This window comes from Pleurodeles waltl, chromosome 1_1 (assembly GCF_031143425.1).
Source record: "Pleurodeles waltl isolate 20211129_DDA chromosome 1_1, aPleWal1.hap1.20221129, whole genome shotgun sequence".
Lineage (NCBI taxonomy): Eukaryota > Metazoa > Chordata > Amphibia > Caudata > Salamandridae > Pleurodeles > Pleurodeles waltl.
Genome location: NC_090436.1, coordinates 129,348,029 through 129,370,928, shown reverse-complemented (window position 1 = coordinate 129,370,928; position 22,900 = coordinate 129,348,029). Strand labels below are relative to the sequence as shown.

Below are 22,900 nucleotides of genomic sequence, written 5' to 3'. Positions count from 1 at the left end.
CATCCAGGGGGACTCCTGGAATTGGAGAAGTCCTCGGCAATCATGGAACAAAGAAGTTAGTGCAATGTAGCCATCACATCCCTCCATCTTGTTGTCAATTCATGTTGGACTGCATGCTTTTAGCAGATTTTAAGTGCCTTATGCCAGACGACGACCCGTTAACATCCATCATGCTACTTTCAAAGTATAGTGTACTTCAATGGATCTTCGGCAGTACTGGAAAAGGAAATGTTTCTGATAAAAACACCAGAAGCATTTGCCTTTCTAACATCAAAGCTGGCATGGGAGGGAAATGCTTGCCACAAATCCTAAGTTTGATTTTATGTTTTGCTGTATTGCTAAGCACCTGTGCGCACTGACGTCACACAGCAAAACCAAAGTGAAAGCAGACCACGATAGTGGATCCACAAATGTCTTACTCCATCGCTTTCCTACTCTTCTCTTGATAACAATAGTACCCCATTTGTGTGATTGAAGTATAGTCTATTAAGGGAAAGGCTCCCTAAGGCCCTTAAGATATAAGGAAAGATCAAGCTTTTGCCTTGCAAATTGACCAATGCTGGCTATGTGGGTAGCTGCAGTATTTAAGCCAGTGCTCTGTCGGGACCCAAGGAAAAATGCCAAGCCCAGCTAATACTAAAAACAAGCTACCTAGGGTAGTCTGGGGTGGGGTACTCTGTGTGAATACCTTTATATACCCAGAATGCCCTGCAAACATCAGTCTTTGGCTTAATCACAGATTTTCCTCGTATTTTTGTGAAAGAAAATTCCAGACTCTGTGAGGATCCATAAAGTTCCTACCACCCAACATTCCCACACTCCTGCAATACAAATGCTACCCTAAATGTTTAACAAATATTATTCATTTACTAAGATTTTGGGGGTCATTATGAACACAGCAGTGTTTACCGCCGTGTTCATGCTGGTGGTCATTTCACTGACCGTCAGCCCCCTCGAGACCCCGCAGGCCGAATAAACAACATTCTGCTGGGCCACATGGAGCCGCCGTCAATGCCGCTGAGCGTCGGGTGCAGCAGCACCCGTCCCGCAGATCACTGCCTGTAAATCGGGCAGTGACCTGTGCAACGGGGCACTGCACGGGGGCCCCTGCACTGCCCATGCCCCAGGGGTGCCCCGGAGCACCCCATCTGCCAGCCTTGGGGGAACCCGCCAGGGAAAGGCTGGAGGAAAAGGGATCATTATCCGGAGCAGCACTGCCCTGTCGGATACTGATTTCCGCCATCGTCAGGCTGCCTGTCGGCGATGGTGGAAGGCTGCCTGTGGTGGTCTCCACAGCCTTCATTATTTGGCGGCTGAGACCGCCATGCCGGCATGGCGGTCTCAGCTACCAATGTTCATAATGAGGGCCTTTGTATGGAGTTTCATTCTTTTTGTGGCACAGCCCGGTTTAAAATCATTTTTCTTATTTCCTAACCCATGCAAAGCCACTTTGCATGGCTTTGTGTAGTTTGTAAATACAAAATAATGGAAGGCAGCACATATTGCTGTCTTGCATTACCAAGGTGTTCCATGGGCGGGCATGGGAGTTCCCATGCATCCACCCCTGGTATATACCTTGGAATGCATCAAAATGCTATGCCTTTCCCAGTGAAGCGTTACAGGAACAAATATTTATTTCTCCATGTTGCTTCCTTATTCTGTCTGCAACATTCTGTAGCACACATAGAGAGAGTAATATACCTTTAAGGATTGTTTTTGTGCAGGAAGATGTCCCTTCCTGTTCCAAAAACAATCCTGACCGTGACGCAGGGTGCCTGCATTGCACTATGGAGCACATAGTGCGTTAGCACTAAGAGACAGCAGAAAAGTGCCATATCATTGTAAATATGATTCGTTTCTGCTATCTGCCTTTCACACAACGCAGCACAGCACAGCATGTTGCCATACCGCATTGCGTTGTGTGAAATGTAAGTAAATCTGCCCCAAAATTTCAGTTTGGACAACCCAGTTCATTATCCAGCTAAGCATACTTTATTCATAAGAATACCATAAAGCGGCCTGCAGAGCTGTTCAAAGCGGCCAGTGGACTGAAAAATCATAAACTGCACACCTGTGTCTCTCACATCTCATCATCCACCACACTGGAATGTCTCATTACAAAATAACCACACCTTGGTGGTCATCATGCACAACAAAGAAACACTTCCCACATAGGATCACAAAGACAAAACCCTTCCAACCACACACCACCCTATTTGGCGTAGCTTTCTGCCGTGTAGGTAAGCACTACTTTTTGAATTCCTTCCTCTTGTTTGGAAGGAATTAGGCCGCTAGGGTTATGCCCTAGTGGAAGCAGAAGTGGTCTTAGAAAGAGTGTAGCCACCCTGAAGGTGGGCAGCCCATTGACTACCACCTGATACTCTCTGTAATGCCCCGAAATTGAGTATTTAGGTGGCACCCCTGAAACCTAGAACTCAGAACCTGACTACCTACAAAGCAAAGGACAAAGTAGAGTTGTCCCTGTCGACCCTGCAGAAGAAGAAAAGAGAACCATCTCTTCCAGCCTGCCTGCTGACCTCGATGGACTCTACCCAAAAGATGACTCGTCCTGCAGCTGAGCATCCAAGAAACCCAGGAGGACTGCCTGCAGTCTACAAAGACTCAGATTCCCGTGAGCAGCAGAACTGTTCTGCAACAAAGTTTCAAGAAATGACTCTGCAGCCCCTGGAACAGCAAGTACCCAACACCCGACGTGACCTCTGCACGACGACCACGACCCAAGGTGAAGCCAAGCAAAGGTGCCAGCCCAGTTCTTCAGCTGTCTGGAGTCCCAGTCCACTCAGGTTTCACCTCTGTACGCAGCCTCCTACCTCTCCTGCAGCCCTGCGGTGAGAGGAAACCCAACACCTCCAGCAACCACTGCACCCATCACCTCTGACCCCATCTGAGGTTGGTCACTGGTGCTAACAACGTTCCCCAGCTCCCCTGAGGTGGAGTCCACCCTGGGTCCACCCCTGCTGGACTCTCTGATGATGCCTGCAGCCTCAACACGCAGGACCCCCTGACCGCGAGTGCTCATTGGCGAGAAAACCCAATGCCTAAAGACGCCCCTGCACCTGTCGCCCCTGGCAGCTTTGCCCTGGAGCATCCCAAGTCTACAACCTACCTGCTTGTTGTCCCAGACTGGCTTACTAGCCAGAACCTGCAGCCTGTTTGTCTGGAGGTCCACCTCCATAGAGAGCCATTTGGCACCAGATGCCTTACTGCACTGAACCCCTGCAGCTGGCCGCCCCAGTGCTTCCCGGTGACACCTGTTGGTGTGGTTATGATCTGTGCCCAGTACTTACCTTTTCTCCCTGAGCTCGACCTCTTTAAGTCGTTTGTTAACCCTGTGTTTGCTGAACATTGTTTTCCTCAAAAGGATAACATTGTGAGAACTCTGAAAATTGCACTGTGTTGATTTCTCAAAGTGCAAAGTATTTATGCTTAAAGGTCTGCTTATCTAATCATGAAGTTCTTGGGTTTGAAACTTTTATAAAAAGAATTGTTATTTTTCAAATTAGTGTCAGATTTATTCTTTGAGTGTGTGTCTCATTTATTGACTCTGTGAGTACAACAAATGCCCTCTGATAAGCCTAACTGCTCGCCCACACTACCACAAAATAGAGCATTAGTCTGATCTACTTTTGCCTCTGCAAAACCAATTGGGGATTCACTGGACTCTCTGCACAGTGTACTTCATTTTAGTGCACTATATAGAGAGCCAGCTTCCTACACAAATTTACATACTACAGTATTTGTTTGCACTCCCTGTAAGCAAGAGCACTAGAATTATGCAACTTGGTGGCTGTAGTGTTTTCTGCATAATTATGGATTTGCCACATTTGCTACATAATCCATCATATGCTGCATAGTCTGCAGATTTTACCCAAAAATATTTTTTTCAGCTCAAACAACTCAAATGTTTTAGAAAATACTGTAAGACATGCTGTTGTGCGGTGGACAATTCTTCCCAAGGGTAGACTGGTTACCTTTCAGTTACTTACAACTGTATGTGAATGTGGAACCTGTACTAATGAAGTGAAACCGTTACCCAGACATTGCTATTGTGTAGATATTAGAGAATAATGAAGTGATACTATCACAAAATGTGTTGCTTTAAGATGCATAATTTGTGTTTTCTTGCCACATAATTTAATCCACATTGCCACATAATTGGAGCCTCCTCTGCCGCATATCTCCAGTGGCCACATCAGTAACCCAGAGAGATTGTCACAGTTCACTTTACAAAATCCAGTCCTTTTGCAGTCAAAGAACACTGTTAAAAGAACAAGCAGCTATTTATTGGAAGACATAGCCTGGTATTTAACCTGTCTTGGACCATGCAGCAAATGCAACACAATAAAAAAACTTAAAGGCATTCACCTTTTGAAAACCCGCTCCCCTATACTGTGCCAGCTGTTTCGGTCACTTGGGGCGGGGGGTGGGGGTTCAAAGATTATTATGGGCTAGCCCGGCCCTCAAATGCACCCAAGCTACGGCCCTGGTTTGATGGAGCACTAGGACTGAATGAAGGAGGGTATGGAAACCACAAAGATGCCTAATCCAGCAGATGGAAGAACAACAGTGAAGAGGAGCTGAAAGTCAGTGAGGACTGAGAAAACAAGCTGATCAACTTGAAGTGACATCTGAAGGAACCAACAAGGAGTACGCAAAAAAGATGTGGGATGAAGGTCATTGAATGAACTAGCTCGAAAGCGGACAAGTAACGTAATGCCAAGTGTTGCTAGGCGACAATAGATGGCATTCCTGGACCTAGGTATCTGTCTACCTATACTGACCTGAAAGACCCGCCCTCTGAACTCGATATGAAACCACATCCCTTCCTCTGCTCCAACGCCAAAGCCTTCACGGGCTGCTCTGCCGCGGATGCTGTCCTGCACAACAGCGTCAAAAAAAGCTGATTTGGTCTAATGTCTACAAACCACAAGCCACATGTTCCTTCAATGCATGAAGAAACACTGAGTACAGATTTACCCTTTTCACCATTGCAACATATCCTTTATTTTAATTATGAAACTTAAATTAAGATTGACTTTTTTCCAAAATTTTCCAATGAGGATTTTTATAAAACTGTTTTGAAGAGATCTGATTCTTCCAAGTGAAATGTGAATAGAAGGGGTCTGAAGATCATAATGGATTTTATAAATGATAACACATCTCTAATTATGAGGGCCTTAATCTCGTAAATTTAACAGAATATGAGGAAGAAGCATGATGCGAATGTTAACTGGTATGAAAAAGTTGGAAAGAAAAGAATTACAAATGCGAAATTTAAAATCATGAGTGTGTTAGAAAAGTGATTATATCTAGGACTATTAAGTGACTCTAATTGGACCAATGTCTCCCACCAGGAATGACACTTAGGGGGTCATTTTGACCTTGGCGGACGGCGGAGGCCGTCCGCCAAGGTACCACCGCTGAATGACCGCAACGCGGTCAAAAGACCGCGGCGGCCATTCAGACATTTCCTCTGGGCCAGCGGGCGCTCTCCAAAAGAGCGCCCGCCGGCCCAGAGGAAATGCCCCTGCAACGAGGACGCCGGCTCAGAATTGAGCCGGCGTAGTTGCAGGGGTGCGACGGGTGCAGTTGCACCCGTCGTGTATTTCAGTGTCTGCTTAGCAGACACTGAAATACTTTGCGGGGCCCTCTTACGGGGGCCCCTGCAGTGCCCATGCCATGGGCATGGGCACTGCAGGGGCCCCCAGGGGCCCCGCGGCACCCCCTACCGCCATCCTGTTCCTGGCGGGAGACCCGCCAGGAACAGGATGGCGGTAGGGGGTGTCAGAATCCCCATGGCTGCGGAGCGCGCTCCGCAGCCATGGAGGATTCACAAGGGCAGTGGTAAACCGGCGGGAGACCGCCGGTTTACCCTTTCTGGCCGCGGCTGAACCGCCGCGGTCAGAATGCCCTCGGGAGCACCGCCAGCCTGTTGGCGGTGCTCCCGTGGTCGGTGACCCTGGCGGTCACCGGCCGCCAGGGTCAGAATGACCCCCTTAGTGTTTGAGGGCAGATCCAGCAAGATCTTTCCTAGCATCTGGGCTTGAGAGAATTAGTTTTCACATTTAAACCTTGCTAGACTATTGAGTACTGTAGACCCTTTTTAGTCTTTGGAACTAAGACCATGAAGAGATCTGCCTAACTGCCTTGGCCTAAGTCCCGCCAATTTATGCCTAAGGCAACATCAGGTCTCTGGATGTTGTACTGGAGCCAACCCTCCAATGATCGGTTGGAATCCGTTTGAAGGATTACAGCCAATCCCATTATATGTTTGTTTACACTGTGAAAATGAAACCAGTTAAATGAAATAAGAAAAAATATATATATTCATTTGTGTTTTTTTTAATCAATTCGCCTGTACATTTCACTTGATGTATATTTAAACTATGCATGGGCAGCAGTCCTTTGTACTTTTTGTAATAACTTTAAAAGGGCTAAACGAAAGTGCAACAGATTAACGCAATTGGCTACATGCTTTCGAATCTTTTGTATCTGTTCAGCGTGGTTACTTTTTAAATTGAGAAACGTCTTCCGGGAATTTCCATGTTAATTATAAAAAAACACAATTGTTTGGTCCCTGCCCATGTGACCTGTTGAATTTGGCGCTGAGTGTGCAGGGGGAAGGTACAAGTCTGTATTGCGCACGGTGGTGTTTTAAAGTTTGGTGCAAACATTAAAGGACCAAAATGTATTTTTTTCTACAAAGTTCCATTTCTGGAATGTATATTTATGTTTAAAAATTGCCCTGAACTATGATGTTTATTTGATTTTTCTCTTTCATTGTCCCTAAAGATGTTCTCTGTTCAGTAATCTTTCTGACAGCATATTGTAATACAGGCATTTTTTTGGATTGATTTGTTGCTCTAAATGGCACACTCTTTCAGCGTCCTGACTCCAGCTCACCAGTGCTTCTGACATATTGCAACACTGGGAAAACCTCTTTCAGTGACTCAGCCTCTTGGCACATCGTCCCTGAAAACACGTGTCTGCATATGGCATGTAATCACTCTTTAAGCTGCCTCACTTATCACATAGCAAATCTGTAACTACCCTGGCATGCTCGCCTCCTGTTTGCCAAGATGAACCAGAGCATCGGCTTCTCTGATTGTCAAGATGGATTGGTCATCCACATTATCTCAACCATGGATGTCAAAAGTAGATTCTTGGAGTCCGAGACATTCCATATGTTCAGGGTCACTGTTTACCATGCAAATGAGGTACATTTAGTTTGAAGGCATGTAAATGTATGCTATATAGATTTCCTTCACACTTTTATGAGCAAATGGAAAAAGTCTTCAATACAAGTCTAGTATTTTAGATCCCTAAAAGTCTTGCAGTTAAAGGTGGCACAAACACATTTCATCCTTATATCCTAGCCTAAAATAAATATTTATTTTAATAGTAAATTTATATTCGGGCCACACAATTTTTTTTTTTACTGACATAAAATTTATATGGCACGCACTACTCCTTCGCACTTATGACTTGATCAAAGTGCCTTTTCTAACTGTTTTATTTGACGGATGGAGTTGAGCCTCTTGCGTTTGTGAAAAGTATTGGAAAGTCCAGTATGGAGTGACCTGCGCCACAAGGTTTTCACTCCCATAGTGCCTTGTATTAATACACACTGATTGCTTAAACATATGTAAGCAAATCGAATTATTCAAGCAGTGATTGATGTATCGTTTTGAACAACCACAATCAACACAACTATGGCAATTGCAATGTCACAACATCATGCAAAGTTACATACTACAACCACGTGAACCATAGCTTATGTAATACGTTTCTGATTCAATTTTCATATTTCACGTGGTGTAATATTTTTCTAAAGTAAAGTCTGGGGCCAGTCAAATCAATTTTCTTGCCACCTTTATAAAAAGTAGACATGTTGAGGATTCGGGTTCATCTGCTGTAACTCGTACTTACCCATAATGCCCTGAGTGTCGCGGTATATTATGTAAAAGTATAATTGAGACTGTAGCATGTGAGACGTTAAAGAATGCCTTTGAGGCAGAGGAGACACACCTGCGCCTTGCCCGTACAGATGAGGGTGCTATGGACGTGATCACGATGTGAGGGCTCCTTCTCAATCATTTTCAAGATGAGGATGACTCTAGCTCGGAGGATGGTTCGGATGGTGAGGGGTGAAGTTTGGACACGCTATGCCTATGTATAACTGCATTATTTACTCTATACCTGGCTTGATGACTTGGAACTTTTGTGACACTGTCCTCTTCTCGGCTACTTTTGTGCTGCCATCCATGATGTTATGTCCTACTGATCTGCCATATTACGCAACTCTGGTATTCTTGCATGTGTATGCTTTCGACCATGCACTGCTGATTTTTGTTGTATTTCTTTGCTAAAACCACTAAAACAAAGTTGAAAAAAAAGAATGCCTTTGAGGGTCTAGTTTAAGAAACTAGTGTGAAAACCTCTAAATAGTTAATACATCTTAGATGGACGCACCTACGAAGCATGCACATCTAAGATATATTTAAACCATTAAGTAGTTAGGCACAGATTTATACTTGCTTTGTGCTGAATTAGTCATTTCTTTACGCTAATTCAGAGCAAATTTAACTCCATATTTATATTTTGGTGCTAGACAAGTCTAGCGACAAAATATTGGAGTTAAAGTCATTTTTGGGATGCGTGAACCTAACTTGCGTCAATGAGATGTAAGGTAGGCTTTCCCATCCAAAAAATGACTCTAAGGCCCTTGCGCCTTATTCATCCTCCTGTGCAAAAATGGTGCACGGGAGGGAGGAGGGCCTAAATAATGGTGCTAAGCCTGCATAGCTCCATTAATTAACACCTGGGTCAAGGCAGGCATTAGGGGACCTGTGGACCCATTTCCATGGTGAAACACCATGGAAAGAGCCCACAGGTGCCATTCCCAAGCCCCAGGAACACCCCACCCACACCAGAGGGACACCAGGGGATGGGAGACCCAATCCCATGTGAGTATAGATAAGTAGAGGTAAGTGTTTTAATTTATTTTTTAAAGTGCCATTGGGGGCCCTGAAATGCCCCCCCTACATAGCACTTGGTGCAATGGCCATGCCCAGGGGACCCTTGCCCCTTGTGCTGGCCAATTGGGTGGTGGGCATGACTCCTGTGTTTTCTAAGACAGTAGTCATGTGGTATGGATTGTTTTGCATCAAGAAATGACTCTAGGCTGGTTAGAGTAATCTTTTTTTACTTTAACCAGCCTAACTTCATTTTTTAGTACAAAACACCATTCTCCATGACGTTAGCACTCACTTTGCAACGGATTGCGCCATTCCATGTATTTGGCACACAGCTGGCGTCCTGGAATGGCGCAAGCCGGCGCTATATTTTTTGACGCAAAACTGCGTTTGCGCAGTTTTCGGTCAAAACATATAAATCTGGGCCTTAATACTTTTAAGATACACGTACCACCAGGCATGTAGATCTTAGATGTAAACCTTTTAAAAAGGTCATAAACGCACTTGCCAGGTACGTTTATCTACGATGTATTAACTATTTAGCTCCGGGTTGGGCAGAAGGCACCGCATTTTGTATGTATGCTGAAACACCTCACCTAATCTTGCCACTGAAATAAAGGAACTAATCTGCATTCCAGTCCAGTTTAAAAAAAAAAATACTTAGCGATATGTGTGCAGAAACAAGAGGGGTGGATTGAATTCTGTAAAATTCTGTTTGGGATGCCTTTTATTGAAAGCAGAGGTGGACGTAGTAGTTTCACCAACTTTCCATCAGATGAAGTAGTGAAGAAAATGTATAATTTATTCCACCCATCCTTCAAATTCAGGTGGCCAGCTTGTTTATCTGTGCTCGTCAAGGTGATGGTTGAGTAGTTTATGTAGTATGCAAATTTTCTGCCTGTTGTGGTACTCAGAATGCTTGCTCATGTACCTTAGAGGTGCTGTCACTTGCACAGGCTTCTAACGCCACATATAATTCATTTTAAGTTCTGTAAATAGCACACAGATCACTTTATGAAGCGTATCCTCCTTTTCTGGTGGAAAAACTCACCCTTTCCAAACCCTTACAGCATCAGGCTCTTGGTGACCATTGGGCCACAAGCAATTTGCTACTGCATTCTAACTAGCACCCTTAAGTCAAATAGTTGAGATGTAAATTACTGTCATGCACGAAATTAACTAGGTATCGTGCCTACGTCTAGCCGCAAGAATGATTTCAACCTCCATGCCAACAATACAAGTAAGGAATTTAGCATTATTTGTGCATTCTAAACTCTTCCCTTGGCATAAGTAAATCAGGCTGCCTGAGGACATTTTATATCATGCAGTCCCTCTCTGTAATATTCCCTTACCTAGGTTTCCCACAACGAGTGCTGACCACCATCACCTTAGTGCGTTTTTTTTATGTTCGGCTCTGCTATGGAATACACATCGAAGCTACTCTCTACCTGCTTGAACCCCTGTAGTATATCTAGAATAGTGGTGGCAGACCTCTCTTTAAGACAAACACCTGGAGTGTAGTTTCACCAACCCTCAAGATGTTACACTGGCTGCCTGTTACATGCACTTTTAAAGCACAGTGCGACATATTTAGAGCCATCAATGAACAAGACCAATCTTCTGTCAACCTACTATCTACACCTACAGCAATGATACAGACCGCTGCTGAAGATAAGAAGTACTCTTATGCATGAACACATCTATACTCAGACTTTTCTTCAACTCCTCATGCTTACAGCACAGATACAAGTTAGCTGCACTGTGATTGGAGAAGGCCTCTGATCCTCACACACCTGGCAGACCAAATTGTATCTTCATGCAGTATACTATGCACTTCGGTGGGCTTCCATAGAGACAATCAAATGGATTTGTATCTTCTTTAGGGGTATGAGGTGCTATATGAATTACACAATATAATAATATGATACACTGCCTCAATTTATGAGATTGTTTTTGACGAAGGGACTTTCCCTGTGATCATTCCGATGGGAACCCCAGCCCATCTTGGGACTATCAGGGGTGAATCCTCTGGCATTTAGGAAAGAGTCAAAACCCTTCTTTTGCAGAATAATATTTAACTGTAGTAATATTTCACATGACTCTCTTTCTAAAGCCTAGAAAACTTTATTCTAGCAGCTGGGCTCTGCCCATACGGTGCATTTGTACTTGTCTCTAAGCCTCATTGTTCTAGCATACACACTCCGTTCTGGATTATAGGGATCTTTGGTACAGATGAGTGAGTCAGCATCCTTTTTAGGGTCAAGCCTGTGCTAGCATGCGCTTGCGCATGCATATCGCTTGCGAGACGCTTTAGTAATTAGAAAAGGGCTCGGAGCCCCGTCCATGTCACATCAGTGTCCTTCATTGGTTCGTGGGCTTGCCTTTTAAAATCTGCTTGCTTTCATTAGTGGAAGGCATGCATACGTCATGCCTTTTCCGGTGGTTAGCCCTCCTCAAGCGCAGCGACCAAGTACTGAAAACATATGAGGCTCGCTGTTTTCCGTCCAGTTTGTGGACTACTTTTTATCTTTTGTCGCAGTGCGATCTCGCTTGGCAGAAGTTGAGCGCTTCGCATGACATCGACCCCGTTACATAGGTAATTGCACTTTTGACGGTACGTAGCTAATTGCACTTTTGCCGATAGGTTTCACTACAAGTGAACTGTAGCAGCGCGATCGCGCACTTTTTTCCATTTATTGTGGCAAGAAAATTCCGGTTGGGAGTTAATAACTGATAATAGCTCTAACTCGGAGAAATGCAAGACCCTTTGCATTGCAAATGCTTGTTTTAACATGTTGACTGAAAAGTTCAAATTTTTCACTTTTGAGTTGAGCTCTTTTTAGCTGAAGTAAAGCTAATTGGTCCTCTCAAAGGAACATTGTTAATGTGATGCAGACTTGTTCCTGGGCACTGGTCCAAACCTTATTAACTTTGCAGATATTAGTACTGTGCTATGTCCAAGTGGCGCTAAGTCACAACACTGCTTTGCATTCTGGGGATACTAAACAACCACACTGTGCCGCATCATATGGACACTGACCAACCAAACTGCATTGCTTACCAACCGCACAGCATTGCCTCCTTTAATATGCTTAGTTATTACAATCATCAATTTGTATATGCCACGCTCCATGTATCCTTGAAGTACATTGCACCACGTCCAGGGGCATTAACCTGGCATATTATACTGCAACCTGGAGATGCTAATACACCATAATGTTTTCTAGATGCATTAACCCAGACATATGGAACAGATGTGGTCTGGTGGCTAAGTGCTTAATTTGCAATGTGGGAAGGAGAAGTTCCAATACCAACTTCAACACTTTAAAGAACATCATTTGATTGTGGGCAAATTGCTATATTAATATGCAATACTTGTTTGCTTAGCAGTTGGGGTATCAAAGTATCAATGGTGCTAGCTCTCACGTCACTGACACAGATGATGAGGGGAAATCTTTTTTCTTTGTGACAGGGGTTTGATAATGACTGATGAAAGATAGCATTCTCTAAATCTCAATCTTCTCCACAGAGCTATCAGTAACAATGATGAGGTGCCAGTGCTGGTTCAGAATAAGCCTCTATGCACAATAAGCGTGCCGATGATGGGGTACTCAATGATGACGCAAAGCAGCAATTATTTTTTGTTTCCAATCTGACACAGGTGCTTATGAGATCCCTATATATCGTAAGGGCTTGAATACTGGCTGTGAACTCTGAACAGTGGGATAGTGTAGGGTGCACTCATTGCTACCTTAAGAAGAGGTATGAGGGCATTAGAGGTTTTACATTTCATTTCTACCAAATAACCAGGAATTCAAATGGAAGCTTTGTTTTCTTTAACTAAATTTTAAGCATCTTCTAGTGGTTTACGCTCCATAACCATTACTGTTAAACTACATATTGTAAAAATGCAAGCACAGATGTGGGTGTCTTTGACTTCTCAGAGAAAATTGAAGAGGCCACATTTCTAAAATGACTCTGCTTGATCCATGGTAAGGGAGTCACCGTAGTGCAATATGCCTGTTGGAGGGATGGCGAGACTCAAGTCTGTTTTCCTTATTCTATTGGTCCACAGGCTAGGTTCATGGCTCAGAGGGCTAAGTAAAATTTAGCTGGGGTAGGAGGGTAAAAGTAGTCTTTGGGCTCACCTCACAGCCATCCTGGTACATAAACATCCCCTTGGAACAAACAGTGAGCCAGGTACAGTAAGCTGTCCATATACACACTGCAACCTCTTGGCCCAAGGAACAAACCAATGCATAATAAGTAGCAAGTGCCACAAAATGACCCTGGCACAAAGGTAAGTTCCATAGCACAATGAAGAGCAAGTGTCCAGCAAACAACTGTTGATAAAGTGAACAACTTGATGTATGTTTAATAGCTCTGGCCTATTTAAGTACCGCTGTTTAAGCAGTCACTGGCACACTAATATCCACCCTGAAACATTCATCAGATGCCATGTCATAATGAGCAACACTAAGCAGCTCATTTGCAAAAGTGAGCAGTCTAGGTATAAAAAAAACTCCTTGCACAGTATTTAGAATAGACATTACTTTTCAGATGTACCACATTTTTATAGATATGCAGTTTTTTTCATGTGGCAGATACTAATAGGCATAAGGATGATTTGCTGCAGTAGAGAAATATTGCATCTCAATACTATCAAATCCCCAGAAATATTGAGTTATTTCATATGTTCCCCTTCAAATTTGCATGTAAAGCCTATAGCTTTTTAGCAATCTACTTTGTATTGCACCATAGTAATCCAAGATGGACCCTTTTTCAAACTTCGCTTGCTGCTGAGGTGGTAGAACTCTTGCACGCCTCGAAAGATAGGGCCTAGCTCACTCAGAGACTGGAATTATGAAATTATGCAGGGCTGCTCTTTTTGCTAGTAAGTGCATGCCTGTATCCTAAGGATCCCAATTGTGGGTTACAATATAATGGTGACAAAGTAAGAAGAATAAACAGTTATTAAGATTAATCAAGGGTATCTTTGTATTCTTTATGTTCTAGCACACTGAAGAGGTCCCTTGATGTTTTCAAGCAACGTAAGTTACTCATTTTGATTACTGAGAAAAATGTTTTTGCTGTGGTATTTGCATGCTCAGAATAATAGGTTTTCTATTTATTATGGGTGTCTGGAACTGATCCATGAGGGTCAGACCCACCCCTAATATTCTGGATATCAGATAGAATGGTACAGATTTAGTTTAGCTGTTGTCTTGACAGTCCTGGATAGATATGACCCTCCATTGAGCAACGTTGGATAAGTTTGGCATCAATATTTCCATTCACAAAAATAATATATTTATCGTAAATAAATACTGTGGTATAAGGAAGAACAGAGCAGTCGGGTAAGTGGGGCAGGCTTATGGTACGCAGTGTTTTTGGCACATAGGTGCCCGGGCATTTTGATGAATAGGTATATGATTTCTCCCTGCTTATTCTTGGGCCAAAGACTCTTTGAATTATTGGAAAGATGTGTGTGAATGGATAATGATCATAGGAGGATTGCTGTCGGTAAAATGCTAGAACTGGATTCACAGCTTGGTTATCTGGGTTGCACTCACATTGCAAATAATGGTTATGAAACACTTAAATGGAGGTACAGTGGGACCAGTGCAAACTTGTGAATGACTGTATTTTTTTAAAGATGTATGCTCCCAACTATATAAAGCAGAGTACGCACATAAAAGGGTAAAAAGGCAATCCCATATAATTTTAGGTGATCTGAAAAAAGTGGCAGGCATAAATCTTACTTAACTTCATTCAGACTCACTCTTAGTGGATATGCATACATTGACAGCTGACATGGAATCAGTGTCTAATGAAGCCAATATTATAAATATCCTCAAACTCATCCACACAAGGCAACAGTATTACTTAGAAATGTTCTGTCTTAACTCAAACTGACTTTAAACGATATAGTTCAGTGTGCATTCAGCAATACAAATTAAAGGTAATCTATACATATTTTCACTGGAGGTAGTTTTACAATACACATGCTATACAACACAACTGTGATGGGGTGTAGTTTTCCAATACACATGCTTTACATTACATTTTACAACAAAGAAGAAAGAGAAACAGCCTCATGCAAAGCAACATTTGTAAGGCAAACTACTTTTATACATCACTCAGACAGCACTCATAAGTATTTCAACAGATCCAAATAATTATTACTGCAGATCACCACAATTGTAGGTACTTTTCAAATGCCAGCACAGAAATGTTATATCATGCTGGTCTTCCTTGTAGAATTATGTCACAGGCAAGTTTGACCTATGAATGCATTAGAACAATACCTGTAATAAGATGCATATGCTCTTAGGTTTAATCAATAAAACAATGTTTCATAACCTAACCAACTGAAATGATTTGCAAAGGGAGGATGGACAGAATTAAATGTAAATAAAACAGTTGTCTTCATAATATCGACCAAAAAAATTACCAAAATATAGATGTCAAATTATTGATATTTAGAAGATCGACTTTCCATACCTGCAATGTAAATGTCAAAAATATCAAAAGTAAAAAAATGTATAAAGTATAGAAATATCATCTACTAAAATGTCCAGTACAAAAATATATTAAAAATACTAATAGACTTACCCTAAATATCTGCTGAACATAGTGCGCAAAACATGGAAAAAATAAAAATTTCTAATAAAAGTGTAATTTACATTGTTTTTTAAAAACTTTAAAGCATAAAAAATATTATATTTGTAAGGCAAAAATACAAAATAAACTGTGTTTCATAATTTGGATGAATGGCGTTAAAAAATAAAAACACATTCAGCATTCCATCAGCCAATATAAGTAATGTAAATAGTAATTTATCTAATAGCAAAACAACAGTTCCTTCATAAATAGTGTAAACTTTTATGAAATAATTGTAAGAGTTACACTACAACAAAAACACTAAAGTAAAGTAGAACCTAAAAAATATTTAATTAATTACTTTCCTAAAAGTGATTTACTCTTCTAACTTAAGTCTAACTTAAGTCTAACAAAAATAGGTAAATTAAGTAAGGTAAAGTGGGTGAGATTTACTATTTTAGCTCCAAACTGAAAACATTGGTCAAAGTGAATCAATTTGAAGGGTGAGGTGGAGGTGATTTTTACCATTCTATTGTCTGTCCAGCAAGTAGTGGGGAAGGCAGGTAAATTTGGGGGAGGGTGACTTTATTATTCTTCCTATTACAAAACATGATTTAGAATTTAGAAAAGGATGAAGGTGGTGTTGAAATAAAATATATTTAGGAAAAAAACATTTTGAATATATATGGTTTACATATAATATATGTTTAGTTTAAGATATTTATGATTCACATATAGTATATTTTTATTTGAAAACAAACACTCCAAGAATATTACATAGTAACGTAAATGATCCACAAATCTATTAAAATAGAAGTATTATACCACCTAATTTAATGCAAATATATGAATTCTTCAAGTTATAAAATATAAATATTCCAAATATACGGACCTCATGTTTATAATTTGCTTAAAGTTAAAACCACAAAGATAATGTTTTAAATACAAAAAATAACGTTAAAGCACTAACAACCCAGCTCCCAGTATCCCAGTAAGCCTCTTAACATGCATATAAAACAAAGTTACACAGCCCAAAATACTTGAATCAAAACATTTAAAAAAATAAAACTTATTTGAAATATATAGACTAAACATTAAAAAAAAAATATATGTAATGTATATATATATATATATATACATACACTAAAACAAATATAATATATAGGAGCTTTGTCTCCTGAAATGCGTTAGAGTTTATTTGCTGTTTTGTTTATTCTGCCACATTACATTTTCTTTTCTTTGAGTGGCACCAGTGGCTGTAACTTCTTCTTCTTTTTTAAGAAGTGATTTGTTATTGAATATTTAGGGTTCGCAACCCTGTTACAGCCTGCCGCGTTTGGGGCTGACTCATTCGCGCTGTCTTTAGTAATATATATATATATATATGTGTGTGTGTGTGTGTGTGTCTAGATATATATATATATATATATATATATGAATGAAACACTACCCATAAACATGTGAACCCCAACAAACCCCATTTTCTAAAAACTAAAAACAACAAATACCATATTTACATTTGAGCCCCCCAAAATGCTACTTACAATTTCTCCCAAATTACTCACCACCAGTAATATAAAAGTTTGTACATCCCAAAATTAATAAATCCCCATTTTTTTTAAACAAATGTAAGCATACAATTTCAAAAACATTTTTAAAAACTTTATTTATAAAATTTACAACATTAACAAAGATAACCCACCCTGAACAGAGAGCAACAAGTGTCAAAATTATATGAATGAGCCAGGAGCAATAATATACTCCAGTAGATCCCACTCGAGGGTTATATCATCCATGGAGGTCAGAGCAGTTGCAGTCATACTATTATTACAGCATTTAATACAGACATTTCTGTTAGGTACATCCAGTACATAAGTTGTCTGTGCAGGCGCAGTGGTAATGGCCGTCCTTGGCTCATGTCTCAGAGAAGGTATTCCATGAGAGTTTCCATGTACCCTTATGTCTAACGTGCATGGGGATCAGTTCTTAGTAGAAGTTCAGTCTCTTTCTGCAAAATACAACATCTTTCTACTGGTCTTTATACCTGTTGTTAGGGGGACAAAGGGCCTAATTATGAGTCTGGCTGTTACTAGACCACCAGACTCGCAGTGGCGGTCTGGACTGCTGCTGCTGGACCCTGGCGGTCCGACTGCCAGGGTACTGCTGGGATCAGTGATCCCGACAAACTGACGGTTAGTGCAGGTTGCAATCAGCCAAGGCGGCGCTGCACACAGGGCCACCCTGTTGATTACAACCTGGTTCTCTGCCAGCCTTTTCATAGGAGTTTTAGCTCTGTAGAAAGGCTAATGGAGAACTGGTGTGGGGGGGCACAAGGGGCCTCCCTGCCCAGCACCCTCGTAATGCACACTGTCTGCTGTTACGAGGATGCTGGTGCCCATTGCGGGTGACAGCATTGCCGCTGGCTCAATTCCGTGCTGGTGACCATGATGCTGCCACTTTCCCGCGGGGCTGACCAGCGGAAACCTTGGTTTTCGCCCATCAGCCTAGCGGGAAAGTCCTAATGTGGCCGGCAGGAAGGTCGCCACTACAGTGGGGACACCCTGTCAGGAGTTTGGCATACGGGTGTTCCCGCCCGCCAAACTCATAATCAGGGCCAAAGTGTCTATCACCATTGCAGGTGATGTAAATTTAGGGAGGAGAGAGAAATGTAGGGTTAGCCTCCTTGCATGTTTATAGTATATACAGTGTAGAGCATGTCTAGCAGAGTGTGGTCGCAAATTTCTTGTATGTTGGCAGCAGAGATAAAGTGATCCATGGGCTATAAATACCTGACAGTGTGAAGCTTTAAATATGTTAGTTGTTTTGACTGCCTTTGGGGTGCATGTGAGGGGCAGTCTGCAATTCATAGCAAGGGGGATTCCCAGTGCATAGAACTGGTTCAGATGCTCCCTATGCCTGTGCCTGTCCCATGGCCAGGGAGTGCACTAAAAAGTGTTCATCGCACTTCACGGAAGCTTGAAGACTACAGTGTTAAGAGGGACTGGATTAGCTATGTCAAGTATGGTTGCAACAAGGGATTGGAAAGGTAATTGATGATACTAGAAGTGTGCGTAGTGGTCCTGAGCACACAGATAGTACAACTAATGACCTGGGGCAGATAGTCCCCCCTAATGGAAGGGTAGAATTAGCGTTTTCCATTTTAATTGTGTTTTTGTGCCGGCTCAGGGAAGTCTGATCATGCAGGAACTCAATCGGTTAAAGAAATTCTGCATAAGAAGAGTAGGTGTAGTGTATTCATAAACAGATATCTGAACCCCCAGGAGGACAAACCATTCAGCTGTAGCAAACCTATATGCCAGAGACAGTGGTAGTTCCATTTTGTAACCTGGTCTTCCAGGTTAGCAATGGTTCTACTGTAATTTTACCTCAAGATATTTTCAATGTCTTTACTCATGAAGATCCCGAGATATTGGACAGACGTGGTGCACCATTTCAAACAAGAATTCAAAAGGGCACTCAGGTATTGGCAAAGTGAGGGGAAAGACAAAAGTTTTAGCCCAGTTCATAGAGATGCCTGCCATGAATTTGAATATATTGAAATCCCAAGTTATGGGTGGGATATTAAGTGCAGGGACTTAAAAGAACTCAGAGAATAAAGACACATTGTTGGCTTGAAGCGACACAATGAAGCACCTTGTAATGAACGTGAGGCCTTGCTCTGAATGGTGTTGTCTTAGGCTAGTGGTGATAGGTTCCAGTAAATAAGGTGCTAATGTCTGAGCATATTTCCTGTAGCATTGCACTGGCAGCCCTTCAGCTCTGCCATTTCCATGCTACAGATGATTTGGAGGATCTTGTTTGTGGAAAAGGGCACACCTGAATAAAGGCAATAAATAACATCCAGCCATGCAAGTTTGATCATATAAAGGGATGGCAGGATATTGGCACAGTATAAGACGTTTGGGGGCAATACAGAGCTGCATCAAAGTTAACAAATATTTGTGAGAGCTCCGTTGTTGCTTTTAATTTGAACAATTTCTGCACCTGTTTTTCTATTTCAAATAAATTATTCTAAATATTTATAGTTAAATAATTTATGTGAAATATATTAAATAAAACAATACCCACCACAACTCCCAAAACAACAGTAAGATAAGAAGCCAAAAAATAAACAATACATCTAAACAATTAATAGATGAAAAAATATAACATTAAACATTAAATAACAACATAAAAACTATAAAACATACTATGATACTTTACTAAACAATATTTTAAACATCAATATTACTGACAAAAGTTACAAGCATTGGCTGGCCAATAGGTCTTGCTTTGGGACTTTATAAGGGTTTAGCCATGCAGCACATTATCCTGGGTACTGCAACATCTACTGTTACTTCACATGCTACTGCTGAATGGCCACACACTCCCAAGGTCAGGCTTTCGTGTTCTTTAATGAACCTTGGAAATATAATTCACAGCCAGACAGGCAAGTCTGCAACCTAAAGAAATTTAAATGATGACTGAAAATAATGATATTAAAATACTGCCTTCACTAACTGCCTCAGTCGGTGATGCAATGAAAACAAACCTGTATTGATTAACTGTAGGAATGACATAATGCATGTTACTTGGTTATTTTTGCAGCTTCTTTCTGAAATGTGCAAGTAAATGCAGGATAAATTTGTCTTATTCTTTGTAGTTTTAACATGCTTACTGTAATTTTGCATTGTATTTAATAGTCGTTATTAACCAGGTTTTACCATGTGCAGTGCCTAGGCGGAGCCTAAAGGCACTCTTTTCAACATATAGTGTGCCATGGAAGCGTACTTAATGCATTAATCGGATTGCCGCCTGCGTCACAAAACCTAAAATAATTAAATGAAAAGGGTCTGATAATCATCTACCTTCCGGAGAAAGCTTGGAGCTCGTAATGAGCTCACAGTGCAATCGAAAACAGTGTCTGACATTTGATGTTGATCTTTGAAAAGCAACCCGGAAAGGTTTGGACTCACTTTTGTGACACTGCCGATGGCCCATTTCACAGGTGTATTATGTGTTAAAAAATATAGCCCAACATAAAACTGCATTAAATGCGCATGACAATCTATGCGAATAATAAACATACGGGTGATGTTGCCTCTTAAATATAGCAAACACATAAATTAAGTGGCTACATGAACTTGTTTTCTATCAAACTATGGGAAAAGTCGAAAGAAACTTGTTAACTTAGACGGTACTGCATAGAAAATTGCATTTCAGACCCATTGTCTGTGTTTTGTATGTTGATGTGCACCGTCAGTTAACGAGTTGAGGTTTCCAAGTGCATCCTGTGCCAAATACTGTACATAGATGTTGCCTCCAGCATACCGAAGCTACGCAGATAACGTATTCCTGAGTTATGATTTGTGGTGCACATAAATAATATATAAACTAGGAATAAAAGAACAATGACAGTACACTTGCCAACCACAATGATATAAGATGCCTGCATTACATGTATTGCTTGTATTCAACTGTTCTTATTTACAGCAGTGACTTAAAACTTAAAATAGAGCAGGTCCACAATGTTGCCAGAGGGTTGTCACTTAACATAGAAACTTAAATTATGGACAAACTTAAGAGCACCACAGACTATAACATGCCTCTGTGTAGTAACATGTAATCAAGTTCACGTGTCAACATCAATGAACAGATAGAGCCTCCACAGGGAGCTGGAAAAACCCACTGTGGCTTCCATGACCTTACTGTTATGACTACAAGTGACCCCGCAGCAGACTGGGCATGTGCTTAGCAGGGGAAGGTGGGGCGGCGCGAGGCCGGAGCGGTGAGCGAACGGCAGCCATTTTGTAATGTAGCAAGAGGGTTGCCACTTAACATAGCACTTAAATTATGAACAAATAAGAGGACCGAAGACTGTAATACCCCTCTGTGTAGTAACATGTAATCGAGTGCATGTGTCAACATCAATGACACCTAGAGCCTCCATGGTGGGTTCTGGAGCTCTGAGCCCACAGCATTGTTCAGGGACAGGAATAAACAAAAAAGCCTGGACTGGAGCAGGCTGGAAAAACCCCTTGCGGCTTGCCTGCCCGTACAGTGGCGAAAACGGGTGACCCAGCAGCAGACTGCACATGTTTTTAGCCAGGGGAAGGTGGACCAGCAAGATGCTGGAGCAGAGTGAACGGGAGGCATTTTGTACCAAGTGAGCCTACCAGAGGAAAGAAGGCTTCAACTAAGCCATGCTGAAGGGGCCACTGCAATTGTGACAAGATGAGAACAAGATTTACAGCCCTGTTTACAGAAATAGATCTTGGAGCGCCCGCTCTTGTTAAGTACTATTTGAAAAGAAACAAGTTGTCCGTAGAACAGATTCTTTAATGGGACAAATGTAAAGCTACAAGTAATTGGGCGGTGCTCCGTGGGAGTAAATAGCCCACGAAAAGGAGGGACAAATAGGAAAGATTAACCACTTGAAAGCAAGGATTTTTAAAGGACACTGAAACAAACAAAAGCAATGGGCGGGCTGTAAATCCACAAAGTATGTACAACATGCCTTGAAGACAATTAAAAAAGAAAGCACCCCAACTTCATGCTATGGGTTCCAGAATGACCAGAATCCCCACTAAGCTCTGAATCCAGAGCTGAACACAAAAGACAAAACAAAACCAGACAGAAAACAATACATATGCAAACAAAAAATAATCAAATACAATTTATTGAATAATACCTGGATAATATATATTATATCTAATCGATTAATGAAAAAATAGAAAAACTGACTGAAAAGACATGATTTAAGCCACCCCTATATTAAAAACCCAAAGAAATTCACAATCATACTAGCTCAATCACACTATAAAAATACACCTGAGTACCAAGAAAAATCAAACAAAAAATGAAGAACAGCAATGTTTCTCCTAGTGACATTGATCAAAATTATAAACTGTAAATCAAGTAAAGAGACGAAAAAAAAACAATATTGCTTTTATACATTGATGTAAAGTCTCTTAGATTAATTGCTTTTATAGTTATGGTGGAACATCCATCCAATCCAGAATCTTGGTCCCAGTGTGTAGGTGCTGACGTACGTTTCGGTGAAGAGTGACCTAAACAGGACACTCACCTTCATCAGGGCACACAGCTGATTTAAATATCAATAATGATCCCGGGGGGACAATTGCAATTCTCATTTAAATACTTGGGAATCTGTTATAGCTCCATTATAGATGTAACAAATATGGGTTGAGGGATCTCCTACTGAAGGGACTTGCAATGTCTAAACCTCATTGCAATTCCTTTATTGTCGATGAAATACCGCGTGTAATTCTCTCGAGGTA

At 41.4% G+C, this 22,900-nt stretch overlaps 1 protein-coding gene across 1 annotated transcript in view; it reads left to right on the top strand.

Annotated features, from left to right (window-relative positions):
- PSTPIP2 (proline-serine-threonine phosphatase interacting protein 2) overlaps nucleotides 1–22,900 on the top strand; it is a 326,413-nt gene that overhangs the window by 184,229 nt on the left and 119,284 nt on the right. Inside the window, exon 4 of the mRNA XM_069218855.1 lies at nucleotides 14,013–14,047. Coding sequence (XP_069074956.1) covers nucleotides 14,013–14,047 — 35 coding nt within the window. The remainder of the gene's footprint in view (nucleotides 1–14,012; nucleotides 14,048–22,900) is intronic.